Genomic DNA, 23,245 nt, shown 5'->3' with positions numbered 1-23,245 from the left:
GATAGGTAAATTATTTTATTTTTTACATCTACATTAAAACACATGTAAAAATGAAATAAAACTTATAGTGTAAACAATAAAAATAATTTTTCTTTGGAAATGGATATAAAATTATTTTGGTAGGGTCCTTTATTGCTGGGTCAATCAGAAGAGGCCAAACAAGCTTATTTTTTTTAGTTATCAGTGAGAGATCATGATCTGTTTGCTTAGAAATGTGAATTAAAAGATGCCGAGTGGTGTTTAAGTTCCTGAGTGGTACTAAGGATCCTGAATGTTCTTTGTCAAAGCCACGTACAGCAATTAGAAGTATCATTTGAGAAATTAGATTTGTTATTTTCAGTCCTTCATTTAATTATTGGAACATCTAACTTAGTCTGTCAGGTTGGTGTACCTGAGTATGCATGGTCTGTGTTCAGTGTTTGTACCTCAGTGTGCCAGGTCTGTATATATTGTGTGTACCTCAGCATGCTAGTTAGTGATGTTGCTTATGGCTTCAATAGCCATTGGTCATTTACATAAGAGAAAAGGTAACATTAGTTAGGGAATTGGGGAAGAAAGGGGCAATGTACATACTTACATTGCCAAGTCTGTTCAATGAGTGTGCATGTACCTTTGTACCTCAGAGTGCCAGGTCAACATCTATGCATATATTCAGAGAGTATTTATCTCAATATGCTATTTCTGTTTTTGATGTACTGTATGTACCTAGAATTTTGTGTCAGTTTTATACACATGACATGCACCGTGGGTTGCAAATTCTTTGTTCAGAAAGTATGTACCTCGTGTGTCAGGTCTGTGTTCACTGTTCAGTGTGTCTCTCAGTATGCTGTGTTCACATTCAGTATAGAGCTGCAGCACCCCAGGTGTTAAGGTCACAGAATTTAAATCATACTATCTCATTTGTCTTCCTACATGTAGGTTTACAAATCCAATACCAATCGGTCCTTTTGCATCTAGTTTATGAACGCTCTCGGTTATTAGTATTTGGTTGGTAGTTCTCTACAGATATTCCTCCTTCTGTTAAACTGGTATGCCCATGTGTTCACTGGTTGTTCAGACATGCTAGTAAACAAAATCTTTCTCAGTTCAGTGTACTTTGTGTACATGTAGAGTTAATGTACCTCAATATGTTATGCCTGGCAATGTAGTGTGTGTACCTCAGTATTCCATTTGTGCATAGTCACTTAAACGTTTGAACACATCCTATTATGAAATGCTTATGAAAAGCTTGGTAAGGATAAAGTTGTTTCATTTTTGTGTCAAGTTGCATGTGCATGTGAACATTGATAATCATGGATTTTCCATTAGGATTTGTATGCTTCATTAATGAGTTTGAATTTGTCCAAGCAGTTTCATTTTGTGAGGATAATGATATGCATATAGATATATTAGACCTTCATGTTGGTAATTATAATCTGAACATCATAGTATTCCCAAACTTGGCTAATTTTGAGAGGTGCATGGATTTCTGTGAAGAGATTGGAATCGCTGCAATATTTTATTCTATATCAGTTATGTTCTTTTAATATGGGTGAGTACATTCATTACAAAATGAATAGTAGCAAAGAAAGCACTGAGATTTAAGATATGTCCTTTGTTGTTTGATGTATTAAATACTAATTTTTGTCTCTCCTGCGATGAAGGAGCAATGGCGGGACATAAGTGTTACTTTTCTGGCGGCAATGGCGACGACGTAATTAACAGTAAGTTATTGCATTTAGCTCTGCATAAAGGCTTGCCATTCTATGCTGATGTTTTGCATGAAGGGTGTGTGGATATTATTCATCATAGAGTCCAGTTGGAAAAACAATTTATTGGGGGGGATTTTTTGTAATGTTGTCAACTTAACTTTTATTAAAATTTTTGCCAATTGGATTTCGGACATGCTGTTTTTAGGCTATTTTATAGCTATTGTATGAAAGCGGGGACAGGCGAGACATCTAATTCCTGTTTAAATCATATATATTTTGGTGAGGCATATGTATATTGTTTTAAACCAGGTGTAAATTTTATTGGTCTAATTTTGTGTTCTAAATATATTACTTGTGAATGTTTCATGCACCATTCACCAAATGATCAATATACATTGCTGCATGGTCACCTTGTGGAGTAAACTGGATTACTAAGAGATTGGCAAGCGCCTGTTGTCCTTCTGCCGTCAACATTTTTTGTTTACTAATAAGGGTGACAATTTCCAGTAATTTTTGCCTTGCTATAGTATTACAATATTATTGTTATAGATTTACTCCCTCCTTTTTAAATTATAACTTACCATACAAGAAATTGCTTATCTTTTTCACTATAAATAGCAATATTCTATCTAAATTATCAATAGATTTAGTATATAGTACATTGTAACTTGATTTTCTTTGATTATTAGATTATTGTTATGATTTTTACATATAGATTGGTTATGGCTTATGATTTCCTTTGGTTGTATGATAATACGTAGAGAAAATGATTACACTTTCCTGAACTAAAGTATAATGTTTGAATAGTAGAATCACGGAATTCAAAGCAATCTTAGAACTGTGTGATGATGTAAAATTACATATAATACATCATTATTATTTTGTTTTCATTTTATCCATTTAATCCTGTTATAAACTTTTAGCAAGATTGTGGTCCAGGAAGTTTTAGAATTGTGACATGAAATATCACTTATAACTGCCTTTGAATGTTGGTCGATTTGGAATCCAATATGGCGACTAAACCATAAAATTATCTGTAAAAATTGTTATGATTGCATTCTTTGGATGAAATGTATGACTAGCTGTCAGAATGAAGGTAGTTGAAATCTTGAAACCAAGTAATATTTTCAAAAGAAATAGGAAAATCTTTGAAGGCAGAGTTTCTTTGCGATCATGTTATTTGTAACTTTGTATTTTCATTTTTTTTGCATTCAGACAGAAGGACGAAACAAAAAAAACAAGAAAAGAAACCGGAATCAAGAGTAAGCAGTATTGTACATGTATTTATTTTTATTTTCTGATAAATTTGTAAGTTGGCTCTATAGTACTGGCTTGGTAGAGCGTTCACTTTCAGGGCGGTAGGTCAGGGGTTCGATCCCTGGCGGCGTCAAACCAAAGACGTAAATTTGGTAGTTGTAGCTTCCCTGCTAAATGCTCGACATTAAAGGGTAAGTGCAACGACTGGCCTGTCTGGAGTCAGTAAAATTTGTGTCTGGGTGGGGTGTAGTGTCTGACTGCGGCACTATACTTCTGTGTGCTGGCACTATAAAGACGGCCTGATATCGAGCCAGAACAAGCAGTCCAATGTAATCACATACATATTACATGTGTCATACACCAATGAAACCGTCATTGATATGACCCTGGCTGTTGAGAAGATGTTAAACCCTCATCAATCAATCTATATTATCGGCAGTGATGGACTGCTTGATTCTTTGACTTTTGTTGGTTTTTTTCATTGCTATCAATCAGTATTTTCTCTAAAGAATAATGTGCAAGTAAATTGATACACCTAATTAGTAGATCATAACCAACCTCAATGTTGATTTTAATCAGGATAACAATTTCACATGATTTAACTTGACTGTATATTTGTGCTTGTATAATGTTAGCAAATTATCAACAATATACAATTATTATTTATTTCTTTGGGGAATTCAAAGATATCTTTTTCTCTCTCTGAGGAACTGATTTTGTCCCAAAGACAAGAAGTTTTGTTTGTCTCTTGGCTTGGTATTTACTTTTCCTGTTTTTGTCGGGAATAGAGTTCGCCCAGAAGTTTCTTTTTTAACTGAATGGCTTTTTGGCAAGCTGTCTTGTCACATGTATTTAGAAAGTTGGAAACAACATCAGAGTCAGAATTTTTTGTGGCAAAATACACTCGGGCGAGTTCTCTATGAAAATTTACTTGCCCAAAATAATTTCTTAATTGCCAATTCAAGTGGATTTTTCAAACCCTGCTGACACTTTTTTTGTCTTCGTTTGATCCACCTATTAACTCGGCATGGTGCTATTTACTTTGCACATGATGTCTTTAACTCTTTTTAATGTGGTGTCAACTAAATGCCTGTGCATGTATTAAAAAATTCTTCAACTATCACTCTCTAAGTGAGTTTTTTGGGTCATTACTCAGCAAAAGCAAGGTGTTTGTCTATGAAAATGAACAGATTTTTTGAAACTGAAAACACTTGTAATAACTATTGATCTGTTTAATTTATCCGTGTATATTGAGGAAGTTTCCTCATAATAAGATCATCATCATTGACTTTTTAGTATGTTGCAAATGGTCAAAGTGCATCGATAGACTTTAAATCATTGGTATACCAGTCATTAGTGTTTTAAGTTGATTTGTTTAAGCAAATGGAATTGACCCTTCTGTACATTGATGTTTAAATATTAAATAATTTAAAGAACATATGGATAAATAATCTGGGTGGGAATTAATTGGTAACCCATCATTCAGTTGTACATTGGTTACCAGATTTCATTTTAGGATGAACGGAACTTCCTTCGTCAGATACCACGTATACAATGTTAACTTATAGTGGTAACCTTAATGTGTTGCCACACATTACACTGTAAAAACTGGTAACCTATATATAGCTACAGACATTTTTCCAGGAATGATGCTTAAATGCTAATCAAATAATGAATTGCTGTCTCCATCAATGAGGTATCGTATATGAAAAACTGTTTTTATTTTCAAGAAGTAAACTTTATTTTTTCTTTCGAAATTGCAAAAATTTTGACCTTGCAAAATTTGGATAAACTGGTGAGTAGTATTTAAGTCTTCATTGAATGGGGCAACTTGTTTGGATTAAATTAATTTACGGTGAGGCTCTCAACAATTTGTACAATTGTGAGTTACTTACCCAAGATCATTTGTTTTCTCCGCATACTCCAGATGCCTTCAACATTAAAATTAACATGACTTTATATAATCTTCTAAGTTCTAAAGTGTCGAGATCAAGTTTAAGATCAGGCATGTTGGGATATTAATTTACCATCATGTTCTTTCATTATACAGAGAACTGCAAGAATTAAACCTGAAGATAGAGCAAAGGAATACATAAGAAAAGGGGAAGACCAGAGAGGCTTGAAAATGAAATTCATTGATGATTCAATTGGTATGTCTTAGTGTTATGACTTCCTTTGCGAAGGAATAAAATTTTGTAATTGTAAAGTATTGCAGAATTTTTTAGTAGTTGCTAAATAGAAAAGTGAAAGTTACAGAGCATTTCAAACAAAAATAAAATTTATATTTGTAAGACTTACTATTTTTCATTTCTTAATAAAATTATAATTGTAAAAGTTGACCACAGACTTTGATTGCTTTTCAGGAAGAGGAGTGTTTACTGAAAAAGCATTCTTGAAAGGGGATTTCCTGTTAGAATACAAAGGGAAGGTTATCAAAGGAGATGATATAGATGACACAAACTTTACTTTCCATTTTGTTTATAAAGGGGAAAATGTGTGGTAAGTGTTATTTTTTTTAACATTTTACTTGATTATTTCGAGATTATCATGTAGTTTCAGGCTGTCCAGTACTGCAGATACATGTTCATACAAACATTTCTCAGTTGCAAACGTCTTTTTCATGATTTAATTGTGCAGTGCTTATACGTGGTGAGCATTTAACATGTTTTCATTTTTTCAAAGCATCGATGCAACAGAAGAACCTCTGGAAGGCTCGAGGCTAGGCAGACTGGTAAACCATGGTGAGCCTGCTGAACAGAATTCTGTGATGAAGAAAATTGAAGTTGATGGAGAGCCACATCTTTGTCTTTTTAGTACTCGGTAAGTATATCATTAGTTTTTCTTTTTACAATTTCTTTGATTGTGTGATATTTTGTAGCCTTAGCTTATAACAGAACTCTATACATTTCGCAAACTGTAACTGTAGCATAGTGAAAATCTTTTTTTTATTTTAAAGTTTTATTCCACTTTTACTGCATATATTTTGACAACTCCACTTTTTCCACAACAATGAAAACAAAATAGTAACATTGCTCTGTGGCCTGCGGAAGCAAAGTGTTTTTACTTTTTCTGGACAATTTGAAATCCTAGATATCCACCGCGACACACATTTTGAAAACCTATTTTGAAGTATAAACTCTACTGCATGGAATTTGACAGAACAAGGTTGAATTGTTAAGTACATTTTGTAATAAAGTTAAATTTCTTTGTATCATGAATATTTAGCGAACACCCCATTACGTGACACTTAAGTTATTATTTGTTCAAACAAAAACTAAAACGTGACCAATTTTTCTGACTTTACAATTATAAGAATTTTTGAAGTTGTAATAAACAACAGTAGTATTAGCCTGACAAAGTACAAAGTACGGTCATTTTGGTCATTTTTGTATACATGTTTATATTAAAACTTGATAAAAATTACATGCAGATTTATGATTATTTTCAAACCTTGGAAGTTGAGACCGAAATTGAAAGTTTACATAAAATAAACTCTATTTGTATGAATCTATACATATGGAAATTGTTATGAATAAAATGAGATGACATTTAAAGCCATGTGAAAGGACAGTAATTGATGTTAAGTTGAAAAAGATCACAAACAAGAAATCTTATGCATACACGAGTACATGCAAAAGATGCTGTGAGTAACATAGATATATGTAATCGCTTCATTTTCTTGTTAGTGTGAATGTTTCTTTGTCTGCATTAATAATGTTGAAAGCTGATAAAAATTACATGTACCATGAGGATCAATCATGGTGGTAATTTCTTTGTAAAATATTTTAAAGTGCGGGACTTCCCTCCTTATGCAGCCGTGTTTGTATTTTGCTATACTATTAACAAATGCGAACAATCAGAGAAGTAGTTTTGGAGTCAGGTTGCTGATAAAACAACCTAGGTTTCATGTTTAACTGAAGTTTTTTTTATTGCTTTCAACTTCTGTAGAGACATTTGTGCTGGAGAGGAACTCCGATATGATTACGGAATAAAAAATCTTCCATGGAAGAAAGACCAGGTAACAAAAAAAAATTATCACTTAATTATAATTGCAAAAAGCCCTTTGTAAAATCTATATTGAAACTCTTGCCCAGTATGTTGACACCTTTCCATGGTTGAGGGGATTGAGTGTTCTGTAGATCTGTAGGGCTATGGGAAACAGGAACATAAGTTCCTGGCAGGGTCACCCAAGCTGAACAGTTCGAAGGGAAAGAACCAGACAAAGATCAGCACCGTCATTCAGATTGGACGTTATATCAAGGTTACATGTACTTAGGTGCCCTCCCTCTGTGCACGTTAAGAACCCAAACCTATCCTCAAGGGGAAGTGTTTGGTCAAAATTCCCCGCCCTGGTTTCACCCTTTCTCCCCCTCCCTTTTTTCTTTTCTCTTCCGTAAATGACCAGTCGCTGTTAAATCAGAAGTAAAGCCCCTATCAACCAATCTTGCCTAGATTTTGTGCTGAATAGCTGTTGGCACTGACTGTTATATGCTGAATATACACTCCAGTTGTTTTATTGAGAACCAAAAGTAAAGGGTCAAAAGCCAATAAAATAAACAACATATTGTGGATCAATTGTTGCAAAAAATAAATCATTGTCAACCAAAGCATAGAGCATTGGCTTTCAGGGCAGTAGGTCACGGGTTTGATCCCTGGCGGCGTCAAACCAAAGACGTAAATTTGGTAGTTGTAGCTTCCCTGCTAAATGCTCGACATTAAAGGGTAAATGTAACGACTGGCCTGTCTGGAGTCAGTACAATGTGTCTGGGTGGGGTGTAGTGTCTGACTGTGGCACTATAATTCTGTGTGCTGGCACTATAAAGATGGCCTGATATCGAGCCAGAACAAGCAGTCCAATGTAATCACATACATATTACATGTGTCATACACCAATGATTGGCTAACAGAAATGTGAAAATGATGAATGTCACCCTTTGTTTAACAAAGACAAGGTAGCCAGAATCACACTTTGTGGTAAATAAGACATGTGCTTCCCAGGTGTAAACTATAATTGCTGTCTTATAAATTTTTGATAGCAAATTTGTTGATTCTAATGTTCCAAACAAGTGGAAATTTTTCTGTGGTATGAATTAAAAGCATTAAACTACCGGACTCATGCATTGTAATCTTACATAAACCACAAACACTTAACAAATTTGAGTAATCTATTCCATTTGTCTGTCATAAAGTATTTGTGGTTATGGGACAATATGTGAATTGCTGTTTAATTCCTAATTACATGCACTTTTTATCACATTATTGTAAGTAGTGAACAAAATGTTAACCAAATATTGAACACTTAAAGATTTCATTTGAATTCAAATTAGTGAATTTGATAATAATTCCAATAACAAATCTAGTATCACAAATAGATTATTTAAGAATTTGAATGAAATTTTGTCAAAAAAGGTCTTAAATGGTCCCTATAAGTACCACAATCGGCACATGTGTAAACTAATCAAAAGACCGTTTCAATCAGAATCAAGTGAAATTCGAAATGGTGTCTTGCCAGCTGTGCATGTGTTATTAGAAACCTTATTTTGTATGGAAAATCACAGCAATATATGTCTGAATTATTAGTTTTGTCCCCAAATGGTAACAAGTAAAACCCTCAAATTTCCTCTCCATTTGTGCACTAGACAAATATTTTTAGTTTCATGCAGGTGTGCAAGTTTAAATCTTTATATTTTTAGCCCACCATCTAATAGATGGTGGGTTATTCAAATCGCCCTGCGTCCCTGGTCCGTGGTCCGTCCGTCAGTCCGTCTGTCTAGGTGTCTGTCCATCCGTAAACAATTCTTGTTACCGCTATTTCTGGAAAAGTACTGGATGGATCTTTCTCAAATTTCATATGCAGGTTCCCCTTGGTCCCAAGTTGTGCATTGTACCTTTTTTGAACTGATTCGCATTCGGCCATCTTGGATTTTGGAAGTAAAAGTTTGTTACCGCTATTTCTGGAAAAGTACTGGATGGATCTTTTTCAAATTTCATATGCAGGTTCCCCTTGGTCCCTAGTTGTGCATTGTACCTTTTTTGAACTGATTCACATTCAAGATGGCCGACAAGTGGCCATCTTGGATTTTGGAAGTAAAAGTTTGTTACCGCTATTTCTGGAAAAGTACTGGATGGATCTTTCTCAAATTTCATATGCAGGTTCCCCTTGGTCACTAGTTGTGCATTGTACCTTTTTTGAACTGATTCGCATTCAAAATGGCCGACAAGTGGCCATCTTGGATTTTGGAAGTAAAAGTTTGTTACCGCTATTTCTGGAAAAGTACTGGATGGATCTTTTTCAAATTTCATATGCAGTTTCCCCTTGGTCCCTAGTTGTGCATTGTACCTTTTTTGAACTGATTCGCATTCAAGATGGCCGACAGGTGGCCATCTTTGATTTTGGAAGTAAAAGTTTGTTACCGCTATTTCTGGAAAAGTACTGGATGGATCTTTCTCAAATTTCATATGCAGTTTCCCCTTGGTCCCTAGTTGTGCATTGTACCTTTTTTGGACTGATTCGAATTCAAGATGGCAGACAGGCAGCCATCTTGGATTTTGGAAGTAAAAGTTTGTTACCGCTATTTCTTGGAAAGTATTGGATGGATCTTTCTCAAGTTTCATATGCAGTTTCCCCTTGGTCCCTAGTTGTGCATTGTACCTTTTTTGGACTGATTCGAATTCAAGATGACAGACAGGTGGCCATCTTGGATTTTGAATGTAAAAGTTTGTTACTGCTATTTCTTGGAAAGTACTGGATGGATCTTTCTCAAATTTCATATGCAGGCTCCCTTTGGTTCCAAGTTGTGCATTATACCTTTTTGGACTGATCCGAAATCAAGATGGCAGACAGGCAGCCATCTTGGATTTTGAGAGTAAAATCTTGTTACTGCTATATCTGAGGAAGTACTGGATGGATCCTTCTGATATTTCATAGATATTGGTTTCCCTTGGTCCCTAGTTGTGCATTGTACCTTTTTTGGACTGATTTGAAATCAAGGTGGCCCACAGGCAGCCATCTTGGATGTCGACAGTAATACAGCACAAGCATATTGTCCATTATCTACCTGTAACTGACTGCTATCTAATGATACTTTGGGATCTTTTTCAAGTGATATTTGCTAATAGGTGCTTAATAAAAATATCTTGTGCCATCATTGAGTACATTCAATGAAGACCAGTTCATGAACATTTACAACACCTGTAACAAACAAAAAAAAAATAAACAAATCTTCAAGAAATGAAAACAGATCCTCAAATGGTGGGCGCCAAGATCCCTCTGGGATCTCTTGTTTAACTTGGATTCTATGCAAAAAAAAGGGCTGAAAAATCTTGCTTTAAATTGAGTGCAGAATGTAATTTCAGTGGATTGTAAGTGTTAAGATTTTAAGTTGATGAGTTTGCTATCACCTTCAACACATGTGTAGCATCAGATATGGAATGAAAGTAGTTGTGATGTCTTGATCGTTATATGTAGTTTGTTTTCTTTTCATTTTTTCAGAAAGGTGTTGTCAAATCAATATTGCATGCAGAACCAAGTAATGAAAAAAATTCAACATTTTAATAATAGGGTTTTTTTTAGTTGTTATAAAAAATCAAGATTAGAGAAATACACTTTGCAAATCTTTCTGTTTTAAAAATTACATTAGTCTTGCTCAGTATTACTGCATTTTTTTTTTGCTCACTTTGAAAGCTGCCTAGCAATACAGAAGAAAAGTACAAAGAAATTATCACTACTACTACTGGTATTTTCCGAAGTACATGTACTTTTTTTTTCTTATAATAATTTTGAATAATAATAATAAGCATGTAAAATGCACTTTTATATGGCATGTTATAAGGAACAGTGACAGGTTAATTGCAACATTAAGTACTTGGAAGTGTTTTTCTCTCACCTTGATGACTTTCTGCCTGTTGGATTTATTGTTAATAATGTCTGGTTTGATTCTTATGCCTGCAAGACACATGCTTTTTGTTGGCTGCATCAAATTGTGTATTTTATTTCTCTGAATCTCAAAAAACTTGTGTGAAGGACCAGTCAAACTTGAACTACAAGTACAATGTAGATCACCATAACATCTGCTTTACAGAATCATATGCTGATTTCATTTTCCAGTGATTAGTAAGCATCAACATTAAGTTGTTTATTTTGTGCCATCTATCAACTTTACTTGATGTAGTAGAGGTAAAATCAACCAAATTTGTATATTTTATTTTGTCAAAAGCAGACATAGGTAACACAATGATTCGTTATTGCTCGTATTTGCATTTGTTGGTAGGCATATTTGTTCTTGTGTTGCATTATTACTTTGCTGAACAATTTGTGTATGCTGCTTTTGACTTCAGCAACTTTTTGTTGCACCAACTAAATGTGTTTCATGCTGTCTTTATTTAATGTCCTTAAATGGGTACTCCTAATAAATGTGACTTAAATATATTAATGTAAGGAAAGAATATGATCAATATCTAACTATATTTTATCTATTTTTTTTCACGTTCTTTAATTTTTAGCTCATATGGACCAAAGGGCCAAGTGAGCTTATGCGATAGCGCAGCGTCCGTCCATCCTTGGTCCGTCAACTTTTCCTTCAAACAACTTCTTCTGAAATACCGAAAAGCGTTGAGTTATCATATTTGGCTGGAAGATTCCCATGATGAATCCCAACAAAGTTTGCGAAAAGAAAATACCTTGACCCATATCCAAGGTCACAGAGGTTAAATGTGTTTAAACAACATCTCCTAAAATACCGGAAGGTCTAGAATCATTATATTTGGCTGGAAGTTTCCATTGATGGAGTACAACAAAGTTTGACAAAAGAAATGACCCTGACCTTTACTCTAGGTCATAGGGGTCAAATAGTTAAAAATCTTTAACTACTTCTTCTGACTAGCCGAAAGGTTCTGGATCATGATATTTAGCAGGAAGGTTTCTTGGAAGAAGCCCTACAAAGTTTGTTAAAAGAATTGACCTTGACTTTTTGTTCAAGGTCACAAGGGTCAAATATATGAAACCTTCAAATGACTCCTAATACATCATGTACCAGGTAAGCGATTCAGGCCAATTGGGCCTCTTGTTAGTTTTTTCTCTTTCGTAAATGACCAGTTGTTGTTAAAGCCCCAATATACGTAACATTCACCAAAAATTTAGAGTAGAATCACACATAATTATTGAGATATTCACTAAGATGTAGTTAAAATTAAGTTATTCAAACAATAGTTACCATGACTTTGTGCATAAAGTATTGATATATGAACAGTTGAAATTACGATTGTTGAGGTTTCTACTTTTAGAGGAAGCACATGCAAATATGTCTACGGTAAGTTTTTGTTTACAAACATTGTTTGCGAAGTCTTGTCAAAGACTTGAGGTATTCCTGTGATAAACATTCAGTTTTTGGGAAATTATTAGAAGGAATAATTAGTTTAGAAACAATACGACGCACAATTATAACGTAAGAATTCAAAACTGGCCTGATGTATGATTGGAAAAAAGGAAGCGACTGGTGGACGTCTGTACTGTGTCTGCCATGTTTACACACGCGGAATATGCGCATGCACAATGTCATCGCTACGAGCGGTAATGTATGAATTATTGTGGGTCCCACATTGTTTATTTTCCGATTTTTTCAATTTTTATTTAAACTGAAAACAGTGATTTTTACATATATTGGGGCTTTAATCGAAAGCAAACCAACTATTTTGCTTTTATATTTTCTCAGTAAGTTAGCTATTGTGTGTTGATACCTCTGTTTGCTAGTAAAAGCAATAACAATGCTATGTTTCTATTTCTTTTGTAATTGTAGACACTGTCATGATGAGTAGTAGTGAGACAACAGAAGCATTGGACGTAAGACCAGTTACCAACACAGGTAATTATTTTGGGTTGTATAATTTCTCAGTAAAATATCTGCTGTGTGTGTTTATACCTCTGTTTGCTAGTGAAACACACTTTTATAAAACTTGTGTTTCTATTTTCTTTGTAATTGTAGACACTGTCATGATGAGTGGTGAGACAACAGAAGCATTGGACGTAAGACCAGTTACCAACACAGGTAATTATTTTGGGTTGTATAATTTCTCAGTAAAATATCTGCTGTGTGTGTTTATACCTCTGTTTGCTAGTGAAACACACTTTTATAAAACTTGTGTTTCTATTTTCTTTGTAATTGTAGACACTGTCATGATGAGTGGTGAGACAACAGAAGCATTGGACAAGACCAGTTACCAACACAGGTAATTATTTTGGGTTTTATAATTTCTCAGTAAAATATCTGCTGTGTGTGTTTATACCTCTGTTTGCTAGTGAAACACACTGTTATAAAACTTGTGTTTCTATTTTCTTTGTAATTGTAGACACTGTCATGATGAGTGGTGAGACAACAGAAGCATTGGACGTAAGACCAGTTACCAACACAGGTAATTATTTTGGGTTTTATAATTTCTCAGTAAAATATCTGCTGTGTGTGTTTATACCTCTGTTTGCTAGTGAAACACACTGTTATAAAACTTGTGTTTCTATTTTCTTTGTAATTGTAGACACTGTCATGATGAGTGGTGAGACAACAGAAGCATTGGTCGCAACACCAGTTACCAACACAGGTAATTATTTTGGGTTTTATAATTTCTCAGTAAAATATCTGCTGTGTGTGTTTATACCTCTGTTTGCTAGTGAAACACACTTTTATAAAACTTGTGTTTCTATTTTCTTTGTAATTGTAGACACTGTCATGATGAGTGGTGAGACAACAGAAGCATTGGACGTAAGACCAGTTACCAACACAGGTAATTATTTTGGGTTGTATAATTTCTACCAACACAGGTAATTATTTTGGGTTGTATAATTTCTCAGTAAAATATCTGCTGTGTGTGTTTATACCTCTGTTTGCTAGTGAAACACACTTTTATAAAACTTGTGTTTCTCTTTTCTTTGTAATTGTAGACACTGTCATGATGAGTGGTGAGACAACAGAAGCATTGGACGTAAGACCAGTTACCAACACAGGTAATTATTTTGGTTTTATAATTTCTCAGTAAAATATCTGTTGTGTGTGTTTATACCTCTGTTTGCTAGTGAAACACACTGTTATAAAACTTGTGTTTCTATTTTCTTTGTAATTGTAGACACTGTCATGATGAGTGGTGAGACAACAGAAGCATTGGACGTCAGACCAGTTACCAACACAGGTAATTATTTTGGGTTGTATAATTTCTCAGTAAAATATCTGCTGTGTGTGTGTGTGTTATACCTCTGTTTGCTAGTGAAACACACTGTTATAAAACTTGTGTTTCTATTTTCTTTGTAATTGTAGACACTGTCATGATGAGTGGTGAGACAACAGAAGCATTGGACGTAAGACCAGTTACCAACACAGGTAATTATTTTGGGTTGTATAATTTCTCAGTAAAATATCTGCTGTGTGTGTTTATACCTCTGTTTGCTAGTGAGATACACTGTTATAAAACTTGTGTTTCTATTTTCTTTGTAATTGTAGACACTGTCATGATGAGTGGTGAGACAACAGAAGCATTGGACGTAAGACCAGTTACCAACACAGGTAATTATTTTGGGTTGTATAATTTCTCAGTAAAATATCTGCTGTGTGTGTTTATACCTCTGTTTGCTAGTGAGATACACTGTTATAAAACTTGTGTTTCTATTTTCTTTGTAATTGTAGACACTGTCATGATGAGTGGTGAGACAACAGAAGCATTGGACGTAAGACCAGTTACCAACACAGGTAATTATTTTGGGTTGTATAATTTCTCAGTAAAATATCTACTGTGTGTGTTTATACCTCTGTTTGCTAGTGAGATACACTGTTATAAAACTTGTGTTTCTATTTTCTTTGTAATTGTAGTCACTGGCATGATGAGTGGTGAGACAACAGAAGCATTGGATGTAAGACCAGTTACCAACACAGGTAATTATTTTGGGTTGTATAATTTCTCAGTAAAATATCTGCTGTGTGTGTTTATACCTCTGTTTGCTAGTGAAACACACTGTTATAAAACTTGTGTTTCTATTTTCTTTGTAATTGTAGACACTGTCATGATGAGTGGTGAGACAACAGAAGCATTGGACGTAAGACCAGTTACCAACACAGGTAATTATTTTGGGTTGTATAATTTCTCAGTAAAATATCTGCTGTGTGTGTTTATACCTCTGTTTGCTAGTGAAACACACTTTTATAAAACTTGTGTTTCTATTTTCTTTGTAATTGTAGACACTGTCATGATGAGTGGTGAGACAACAGAAGCATTGGACATAAGACCAGTTACCAACACAGGTAATTATTTTGGGTTGTATAATTTCTCAGTAAAATATCTGCTGTGTGTGTTTATACCTCTGTTTGCTAGTGAGATACACACTGTTATAAAACTTGTGTTTCTATTTTCTTTGTAATTGTAGACACTGTCATGATGAGTGGTGAGACAACAGAAGCATTGGACGTAAGACCAGTTACCAACACAGGTAATTATTTTGGGTTGTATAATTTCTCAGTAAAATATCTGCTGTGTGTGTTTATACCTCTGTTTGCTAGTGAAACACACTGTTATAAAACTAGTGTTTCTCTTTTCTTCGTAATTGTAGACACTGTCATGATGAGTAGTAATGAGACAACAGAAGCATTGGTCGCAACACCAGTTACCAACACAGGTAATTATTTTGGGTTGTATAATTTCTCAGTAAAATATCTGCTGTGTGTGTTTATACCTCTGTTTGCTAGTGAGATACACTGTTATAAAACTTGTGTTTCTATTTTCTTTGTAATTGTAGACACTGTCATGATGAGTGGTGAGACAACAGAAGCATTGGACGTAAGACCAGTTACCAACACAGGTAATTATTTTGGGTTGTATAATTTCTCAGTAAAATATCTGCTGTGTGTGTTTATACCTCTGTTTGCTAGTGAGATACACTGTTATAAAACTTGTGTTTCTATTTTCTTTGTAATTGTAGACACTGTCATGATGAGTGGTGAGACAACAGAAGCATTGGACGTAAGACCAGTTACCAACACAGGTAATTATTTTGGGTTGTATAATTTCTCAGTAAAATATCTGCTGTGTGTGTTTATACCTCTGTTTGCTAGTGAAACACACTTTTATAAAACTTGTGTTTCTATTTTCTTTGTAATTGTAGACACTGTCATGATGAGTGGTGAGACAACAGAAGCATTGGATGTAAGACCAGTTACCAACACAGGTAATTATTTTGGGTTGTATAATTTCTCAGTAAAATATCTGCTGTGTGTGTTTATACCTCTGTTTGCTAGTGAGATACACTGTTATAAAACTTGTGTTTCTATTTTCTTTGTAATTGTAGACACTGTCATGATGAGTGGTGAGACAACAGAAGCATTGGACGTAAGACCAGTTACCAACACAGGTAATTATTTTGGGTTGTATAATTTCTCAGTAAAATATCTGCTGTGTGTGTTTATACCTCTGTTTGCTAGTGAGATACACTGTTATAAAACTTGTGTTTCTATTTTCTTTGTAATTGTAGACACTGTCATGATGAGTGGTGAGACAACAGAAGCCTACATTTCTGATTCTTCAGATTCATCAGACGTATCGGACATTATCCCAAACCAAAACAATGCATCTAATTTGCCTATAGTCAACTCCACAGCACAGTATAAAAGTACATCAAAAGTTGATTATATGGGGAAATGTGGCAATAGTGGAGATAACAAAAAGGAAAATAGATCTTGTAGTCCAGGATTAGTGGTACAGTTGAGTACCAACAGCAAAACAAAACGTGTATGGGATAAAATGCATTTCTGTAGTTACTGTGGTGAAAGCTCAACCAATATCTCTAAACATTACTTGGGTCCACATAAATGTGAAACTGAAGTGCAGAAAATCTTGTCATTACGAAAGAATTCAGTCGAAAGGAAGCGTGAATTATTGAGGCTCAGAAATGCCGGGGACTACAAGCACAATGTTGATGTCTTAAAGAAAGGTAAAGGCGTTTTTGTTACTTGGGCAAGAAATGGTAATTCAGAGTTATCAACAAGTGACTTTTTGCCATGTGAGGATTGCCTTGCCTTCTTCTTGAAGTCAAATCTTTACAGGCATAGGAAAGTATGCCCTTTTAAAAAGGAGAATTCTAGGAACAGAAGGATCCAGTCTGAGGCATCTTTACTCTTGCCCTGTCCAGTTGAAGTCAGCAGTGGCCTTCAAAAAAATGTCATTAGCAGGATGAATGCAGATGAAATCACGATTGCAGCAAGGAATGATAGTATAATCACAAAAATTGGAGAAAAACTTTACCAAAAACATGGTCATCTGCCTCATTTATATGCACATATAAGTCAGAAAATGCGGGAGATGGCAAGATTTCTCATTGCTGTGAGAAAGCTTGACCCTGACATAAAAAAGCTCTGTGATGTATTGCATCCTCAGAAATTTCCACTTGCAATCAAAGCCACAAGAGTACTGTGCAATTACTCTGAAGGAAACAATCAGTATGGTAATCCATCTCTAGCTCTGAAAATAGGACATCTACTGAATAAATGTGCTAAAATAAAGAAATCTTATGCCTTGACATCTGGTGACCATGAAAAAGGAAGCCAAGCAGAGGAATTCCATACACTTGTAAATGATGAATGGTCAGATGAAATATCATCCTCAGCATTACAAACACTTACCGCCAAAAAAATCAACAAAGGGGAAATGTTACCTTTAACAGAGGATGTCAAAAAACTGCAAGGCTTTTTTCAAGAAAAAACTTCATCTTTTTGTTTGTCTTTACTTGCATCCTTTACAAAGTCATGCTGGGAACAGCTGAATCAGATTACCCTAGCCTGGTTGGTGATGTTTAACAGACGAAGAGGAGGTGAGACACAAAGGATCACTGTAAAAGCTTATTTGGAGAAAATGGCAAAACACGAACCCTTGAAAGAAATAGGAGATTCCCTTAGCCCATTGGAAAAAATGCTATGCTCAACCTTTGGAAGAGTGGAAATACGCGGCAAGAAAGGCAGGACTGTTCCGGTTTTACTTACTCCTGCAATACAAAAAAGTGTTGATTTGCTGCTGAAATGGAGGGAGGAGGCAGGGGTGTGCAAAGAAAACCCATATCTGTTTCCTAGGCCGAATTTCAGTTCTGTATGTCCAATTAGGAGTTCGGATGTAATGAGGAAGTTTGCAAATAGTGAAGAGCTTCACCTATCAGCTCCAGATAACATTACAAGCACAAAACTAAGAAAACATGTAGCAACTGTCGCACAGATTTTGAATTTAGAGCAAAATGACCTGGAAGTAATGGCAAACTATATGGGCCATGATATTACAGTGCATCGATCATTCTATAGATTGCCTGAAGACACTTTGCAAGTAGCAAAAATGGGAAAGCTTCTATGGTCATTTGACAACGGGACCATTGGAAAGTATAGTGGGAAGTCTCTCAACGATATCACCATTGAAGGTATAGTTCATGTTTCACATACTGTGTATTGTATACTAACTTGTTAATTGCATTTCCACTTTACAATATAAGGAAAGCTCTAAAATGTAAAAGATGCTATAAATTTGATGTCATGTGATTGATACAATTATTTCCCTGATTCGACCAGAAATGAGTTTTTGACAATTTTTGTGGGATTTTTTTGGGGGGTTGGACTTGTGGAGTGTTGTGTATAGCTCTGTCAGGTCTTGTTTCTCAAAGGAGAGGTAAATATAAAATATAGGGACCTTTAGGGAGTCTTCAAAATACATGTACTAGTACATGAAGTTTATTTAAATGTAATTTATTCTTGATCCTTGCATGTACAAGTCCTGTATTTATACGTAGTTAAAACACCCTGGGTAGATATTTGGGAACAAAACATATGCTGGGATGTACTCAACATGATCCAATTTTTTTTCAGATATTGAACAAAGCACTGTACATGAGAGTGATGACAATACTGATTCTGATGACATGGATGATGAACAAGATGAGAGTAATGAGCCAGAACCAGAAACAATGGAGAGGTTGCAGGAAATCAGGCAAAAAAGGGAGAACACGCCCGCTGACAGTAAGAATATTAATTATACATTATAACATGCACATTGAAATACTGAAAGAAAAATGTTGTGTGTAATTATTTAAAGCCCCAATATATGTAAAAATCACTATAACAAAACAAACTTTATCTTATTTTCCCCATAATATATGTAACAAAACAAATACTCTCCTTTAATTAAAGAAAATAAGACTGACTGTTTTCAGTTTAAATAAAAATTGAAAAAATCGGAAAATAAACAATGTGGGACCCACAATAATTCATATATTACCGCTCGTAGCGATGACATTGCGCATGCACATATTCTGCGTGTGTAAACATGGCAGACACAGTACAGACGTCCACCAGTCGCTTCCTTTTTTTCCAATCATACATCAGGCCAATTCTGAATTCTTACGTTACAATTGTGCGTCGTATCGTTTCTAAACTAATTATTCCTTCTAATAATTTCCTAAGAACTGAATGTTTATCACAGGAATACCTCAAGTCTACGACAAGACTTCGCAAACAATGTTTGTAAACAAATCTTACCGTAGACATATCTGCATGTGCTTCCTCTATAAGTAGAAACCTCAACTCTCGTGAGATCAGGTCATGAACTTTCCGACGTTGTTCGGCAACAATCGTAATTTCGATGGCGGCGTGTTTAAAATGGGTGTGTGTTTACAAATAGCGAGTTTCAACTGCTCATATATCAATACTTTATGCACAAAGTCATGGTAACTATTGTTTGAATAACTTAATTCTAACTACATCTTATAGAATATCTCAATAATTATGTGTGATTTTACACTAAATTTTTGGTGCATGTTACGTATATTGGGGCTTTAAAGCTCCCACTTCATAGATATAGTTTTGGATAGATATAAATGTGTGACCTGTAACTGTACTGGCATAACAAGAATGATGTTGATATTATTAATTATTCATGTAATTGAGTTTAAAAGACATCATAATGCTCAGCAGTTAGATCAATTGCAAAATTGTGATCATGTTGCAGGAGAGAAAGCAGATTGTGATTTATTTGTTATGACACTGTTATACCAACTGGTGTATTACTACTGGTAATCAGGAAAAATCCGCCCTCATTTTGTTTTCTTTCTTTTTTTTCTATTAATGGATGGACAAACTTAAGACATCATTGTTCGTCGTCCGTAACCTTTTACATTTTGAACTTAAACTCAAAAACTGCTGAAGGGATTTTAATGCAATTTCACAGGAATGTTCAGTATCTGGTCCTGAATAAGTTTTGTTATTTTTTTTTGGGTCGATTGAAAAATCAACATTGCTGCCATGGTGGCCATCTTGGAAAACCTATTTCAAACTTAAACTCGAGTTCTGCAGGATGGAATGGATTTCTTTGCAATTTTGTAGAATTGTTCATTAACTCATGGGATCAAAGTGTTGTTATTTTTCATAGCTGTTACGCTTTCAATTTTGCCGTAAGCAGCCATTTTGAAAATCTATTTTTAGAAACAAAGTAAAAAATCAATGGTCTCTGAAACCATAAATATTTTGTATAAGCGTATGCATTTAAACATTGTAGGAAAAGATGTGAAGATAATTTTTGCCAATTTTCAAGTTCATGGGGTCAAATGTCATTGACACTGAGAAATACTTAAATAGTGCATTATGACCAAAACAATCTGAATCAACATCTTTTATAGCCATATGCATTTTAAAGTTGTAGGGACCATTACAACAACTTTATTTGCAAATTTTTAAGGTCACAGGATCAAAGTCATAGGTACATTTGAACTCTGAAATGGACAATTTTCCCCAAAACTCACTATTTTCTTCATATCTGCCTACTTTTTGTTTTATACACATTTATTTAAAACTGTAGGTTTACAATGCTATTACGATCAATTTGAGAAATTTGGTTTGAAGGGCTCATGGTCAAAGGTTATTCAAATATTGAATATTTCACATTAAAAATGTATACAAGTTCAAAAGTTATCACGATTTAAATAAAGTTAATTGTTGAAATTTTCAAGACCACAGTTTGTAAAAGTAACACAAAATGATGCTATTTTCCTCAGGTGAACGTTGAGGCCCCATGGGTCTCTTGTTCAAAAGTACATGTAAAATGCAGTGGTTTATAAAGTCATGGCCCATATAATAAAATAGTTATGGTCTTTTGTTTCAGTCTGTCCATGATTTACCGACCTGTGAGAGCAATAATTACATTCATAAATGTAGTTGGTTTTGGTTTTTGCACGGCAGTTTCTATATTTGTCAAGGAACAGTTTTAAAATATTAATTTTCGTTTTGTTGGTAAAAAGAAATATTTCTACTTTGATTACAGGAAAAATTCAACGCCTGACAGAGGAACAGACAACCACCTTACGTAAGAATTTCCAATCAAACATAACATTCAGAAGAGAACTGAAAAGGTTTGAATGTGAAAAGGCCATCTCAAAACATCTGTGTCTGAAAGATCTTTCTTGGAAAAAGGTGAAAAACACAGTCCATAACTGGATTGTTGGAGAAAAAAGAAAAACAGCCAGTCTGCTTAAAAAGAAATGACAGTTCATAAAGATATTTGAAATAGACAGTGTCAATCAGTTATAAATAAAGTTTAAGAGACATCCGTGTCAAACTTTCATTGTGTATACAAAAATGATGAAAGGTATGAATATTGTGCTTTAGTTGCTGAATCTGACCTTGGTTTTCAATCAGTCACAAGGTTTTGAATTTTCATGGAACAAATGCTAAATAAACTTGTACCAAATAACTTTTTGTGTCTAGTGCAATTATAGTTTGTACATGACATGTTAATGATGAAAAGAAGTGGTTTCAGGATATTATCAAAAGACAACTTAACAGGAAAATTTGAAAGAATCATTTTTTCTGGAAAAGCACTTCCCTTATTTCTGTATATTGATTACTATTTGTTTAATTGTGATATTTACTGGCTATATTCAGTGAAACTAGCTCAAGATACTTTGTCACTGACATTGCAGTGGTTTTCAAAAAGGTATTTCAGAGATGTTGTACAATACTGATATATGTTCATAAAGTTGTTTCTGTAGCAGCATTTTGTTTTCTCTCAACATGTTACTGCAATGTGTAGTACTAGTATATGCACCTTCCTGGATGCTATATTCATTTAGAAAGTCAATGGGGCTTACAATGGTGAAAATGATTGTCCCTAATAACTGCCAAAAATACAATGCATCCCTATTGGAAGCCACTTCAAGTTTGCAAACAAAAACAAATGTGGCCCTCATAGGGATCCAAGGAGGGGGCAAAAATGGATAAAATTTGAAGACTCCTTTATAATATTCTCATGAGCCAACAGTGACAGATTGACTTCGTATTTGATATTTGGAGTCCTAACGCAGGGTCTACAAATACTTACTCAGGTGACCGTTAAGGCACCTTTGGCCTCTTGTTATGAGCATCTCTTTATATGTCAAAAGTTGAATTATGATAATGTCAGACCAGTTAATAGCAGAAAACTGGTTGATATCAACAATGCTTACAACAAAAAATGGATATTATCTTCTAGAATCATTTTAAGCTCGAGACTAAGAGTACTGTTGGTGTTGGCTTTGGGGTTCCATCCAAGTTAAGGTTTTTGGTTCAGCTGTTTTATGAGCTTATCATGGGGTTAGTAGGCAAAGTTTTTGCATGAAGCTTCATTTGGGGTTACATACATTAATTGTTGGGTTTTTTATGCTTGTGTTATAGAATTACATCATTCCTTTTAATTTTTCACCTATTTTGGACTTAGGTTTTCACTGAAATTCCTGGATTAAAGTCTTAGGGTAAGCTGTTTTAGAGGCTTCTGTTGCTTAAGAATAATGATATTTTAAATTCATATCCATTTCAGCTGAAATATTGATTTTGTGTACTTAAATTGTAGAATAATGAAAACATTTACCAGCTTTTGACTTAACTTTGGCCGCTTTAGAGGCTTCCTATGGGTTTTGATTTTTAATGATTCACCTGTTTTGAGCGATAGGTAAGCTGTGTTATACTTCGACAACTCTTGTTTTGGGGGCTGTCATGAACTAGTTGACATTAACCAGTTTTCTGATGTTTACTGATTTGCTGGAAATATAGTTTGTCCTCATTAATCTTTACTTATATATGATAATATAATTATGAGATGCTATGAGATTGACCAGCTGGAAACCATATTGAACTCTGCCTTCACCTCGGACAACATTTGTTCCTTGCTGGTCAATATTGCAGTATATTAACCGACCGAGAAACCAATCTGTTTATAATCATATGATAGCCATTGTTATTATTGGTTACTGGGCATCAGTTGTTAATTCA

The 23,245-nt window shown here is 34.5% G+C and overlaps 1 protein-coding gene across 1 annotated transcript; it reads left to right on the top strand.

The window, feature by feature from the left end:
* Positions 1–18,212: 18,212 nt before the first annotated feature.
* Positions 18,213–21,484, top strand: LOC132561814 (uncharacterized). The gene is made up of 3 exons (XM_060226514.1): positions 18,213–18,375; positions 18,818–18,967; positions 21,264–21,484. Exons 1-3 carry the CDS (start codon positions 18,213–18,215, stop codon positions 21,482–21,484), a joined length of 534 nt encoding a protein of 177 aa, XP_060082497.1.
* The last annotated feature ends 1,761 nt before the right edge of the window (positions 21,485–23,245 follow it).

Source organism: Ylistrum balloti, unplaced genomic scaffold, assembly GCF_031769215.1.
Source record: "Ylistrum balloti isolate Yb309-2 unplaced genomic scaffold, AGI_CSIRO_Ybal_v1 Utg371284, whole genome shotgun sequence".
NCBI classification, from domain to species: domain Eukaryota; kingdom Metazoa; phylum Mollusca; class Bivalvia; order Pectinida; family Pectinidae; genus Ylistrum; species Ylistrum balloti.
This window is presented reverse-complemented; position numbering and strand designations above follow the sequence as displayed.

Coding starts and splice junctions, on each gene's coding strand:
- LOC132561814 (XM_060226514.1), top strand. CDS start 18,213: ATGGCAAACTATATGGGCCATGATATTACAGTGCATCGATCATTCTAT. Junction 18,376..18,817: donor CAACGATATCACCATTGAAG/GTATAGTTCATG, acceptor ATTTTTTTTCAG/ATATTGAACAAAGCACTGTA. Junction 18,968..21,263: donor GGAGAACACGCCCGCTGACA/GTAAGAATATTA, acceptor CTTTGATTACAG/GAAAAATTCAACGCCTGACA.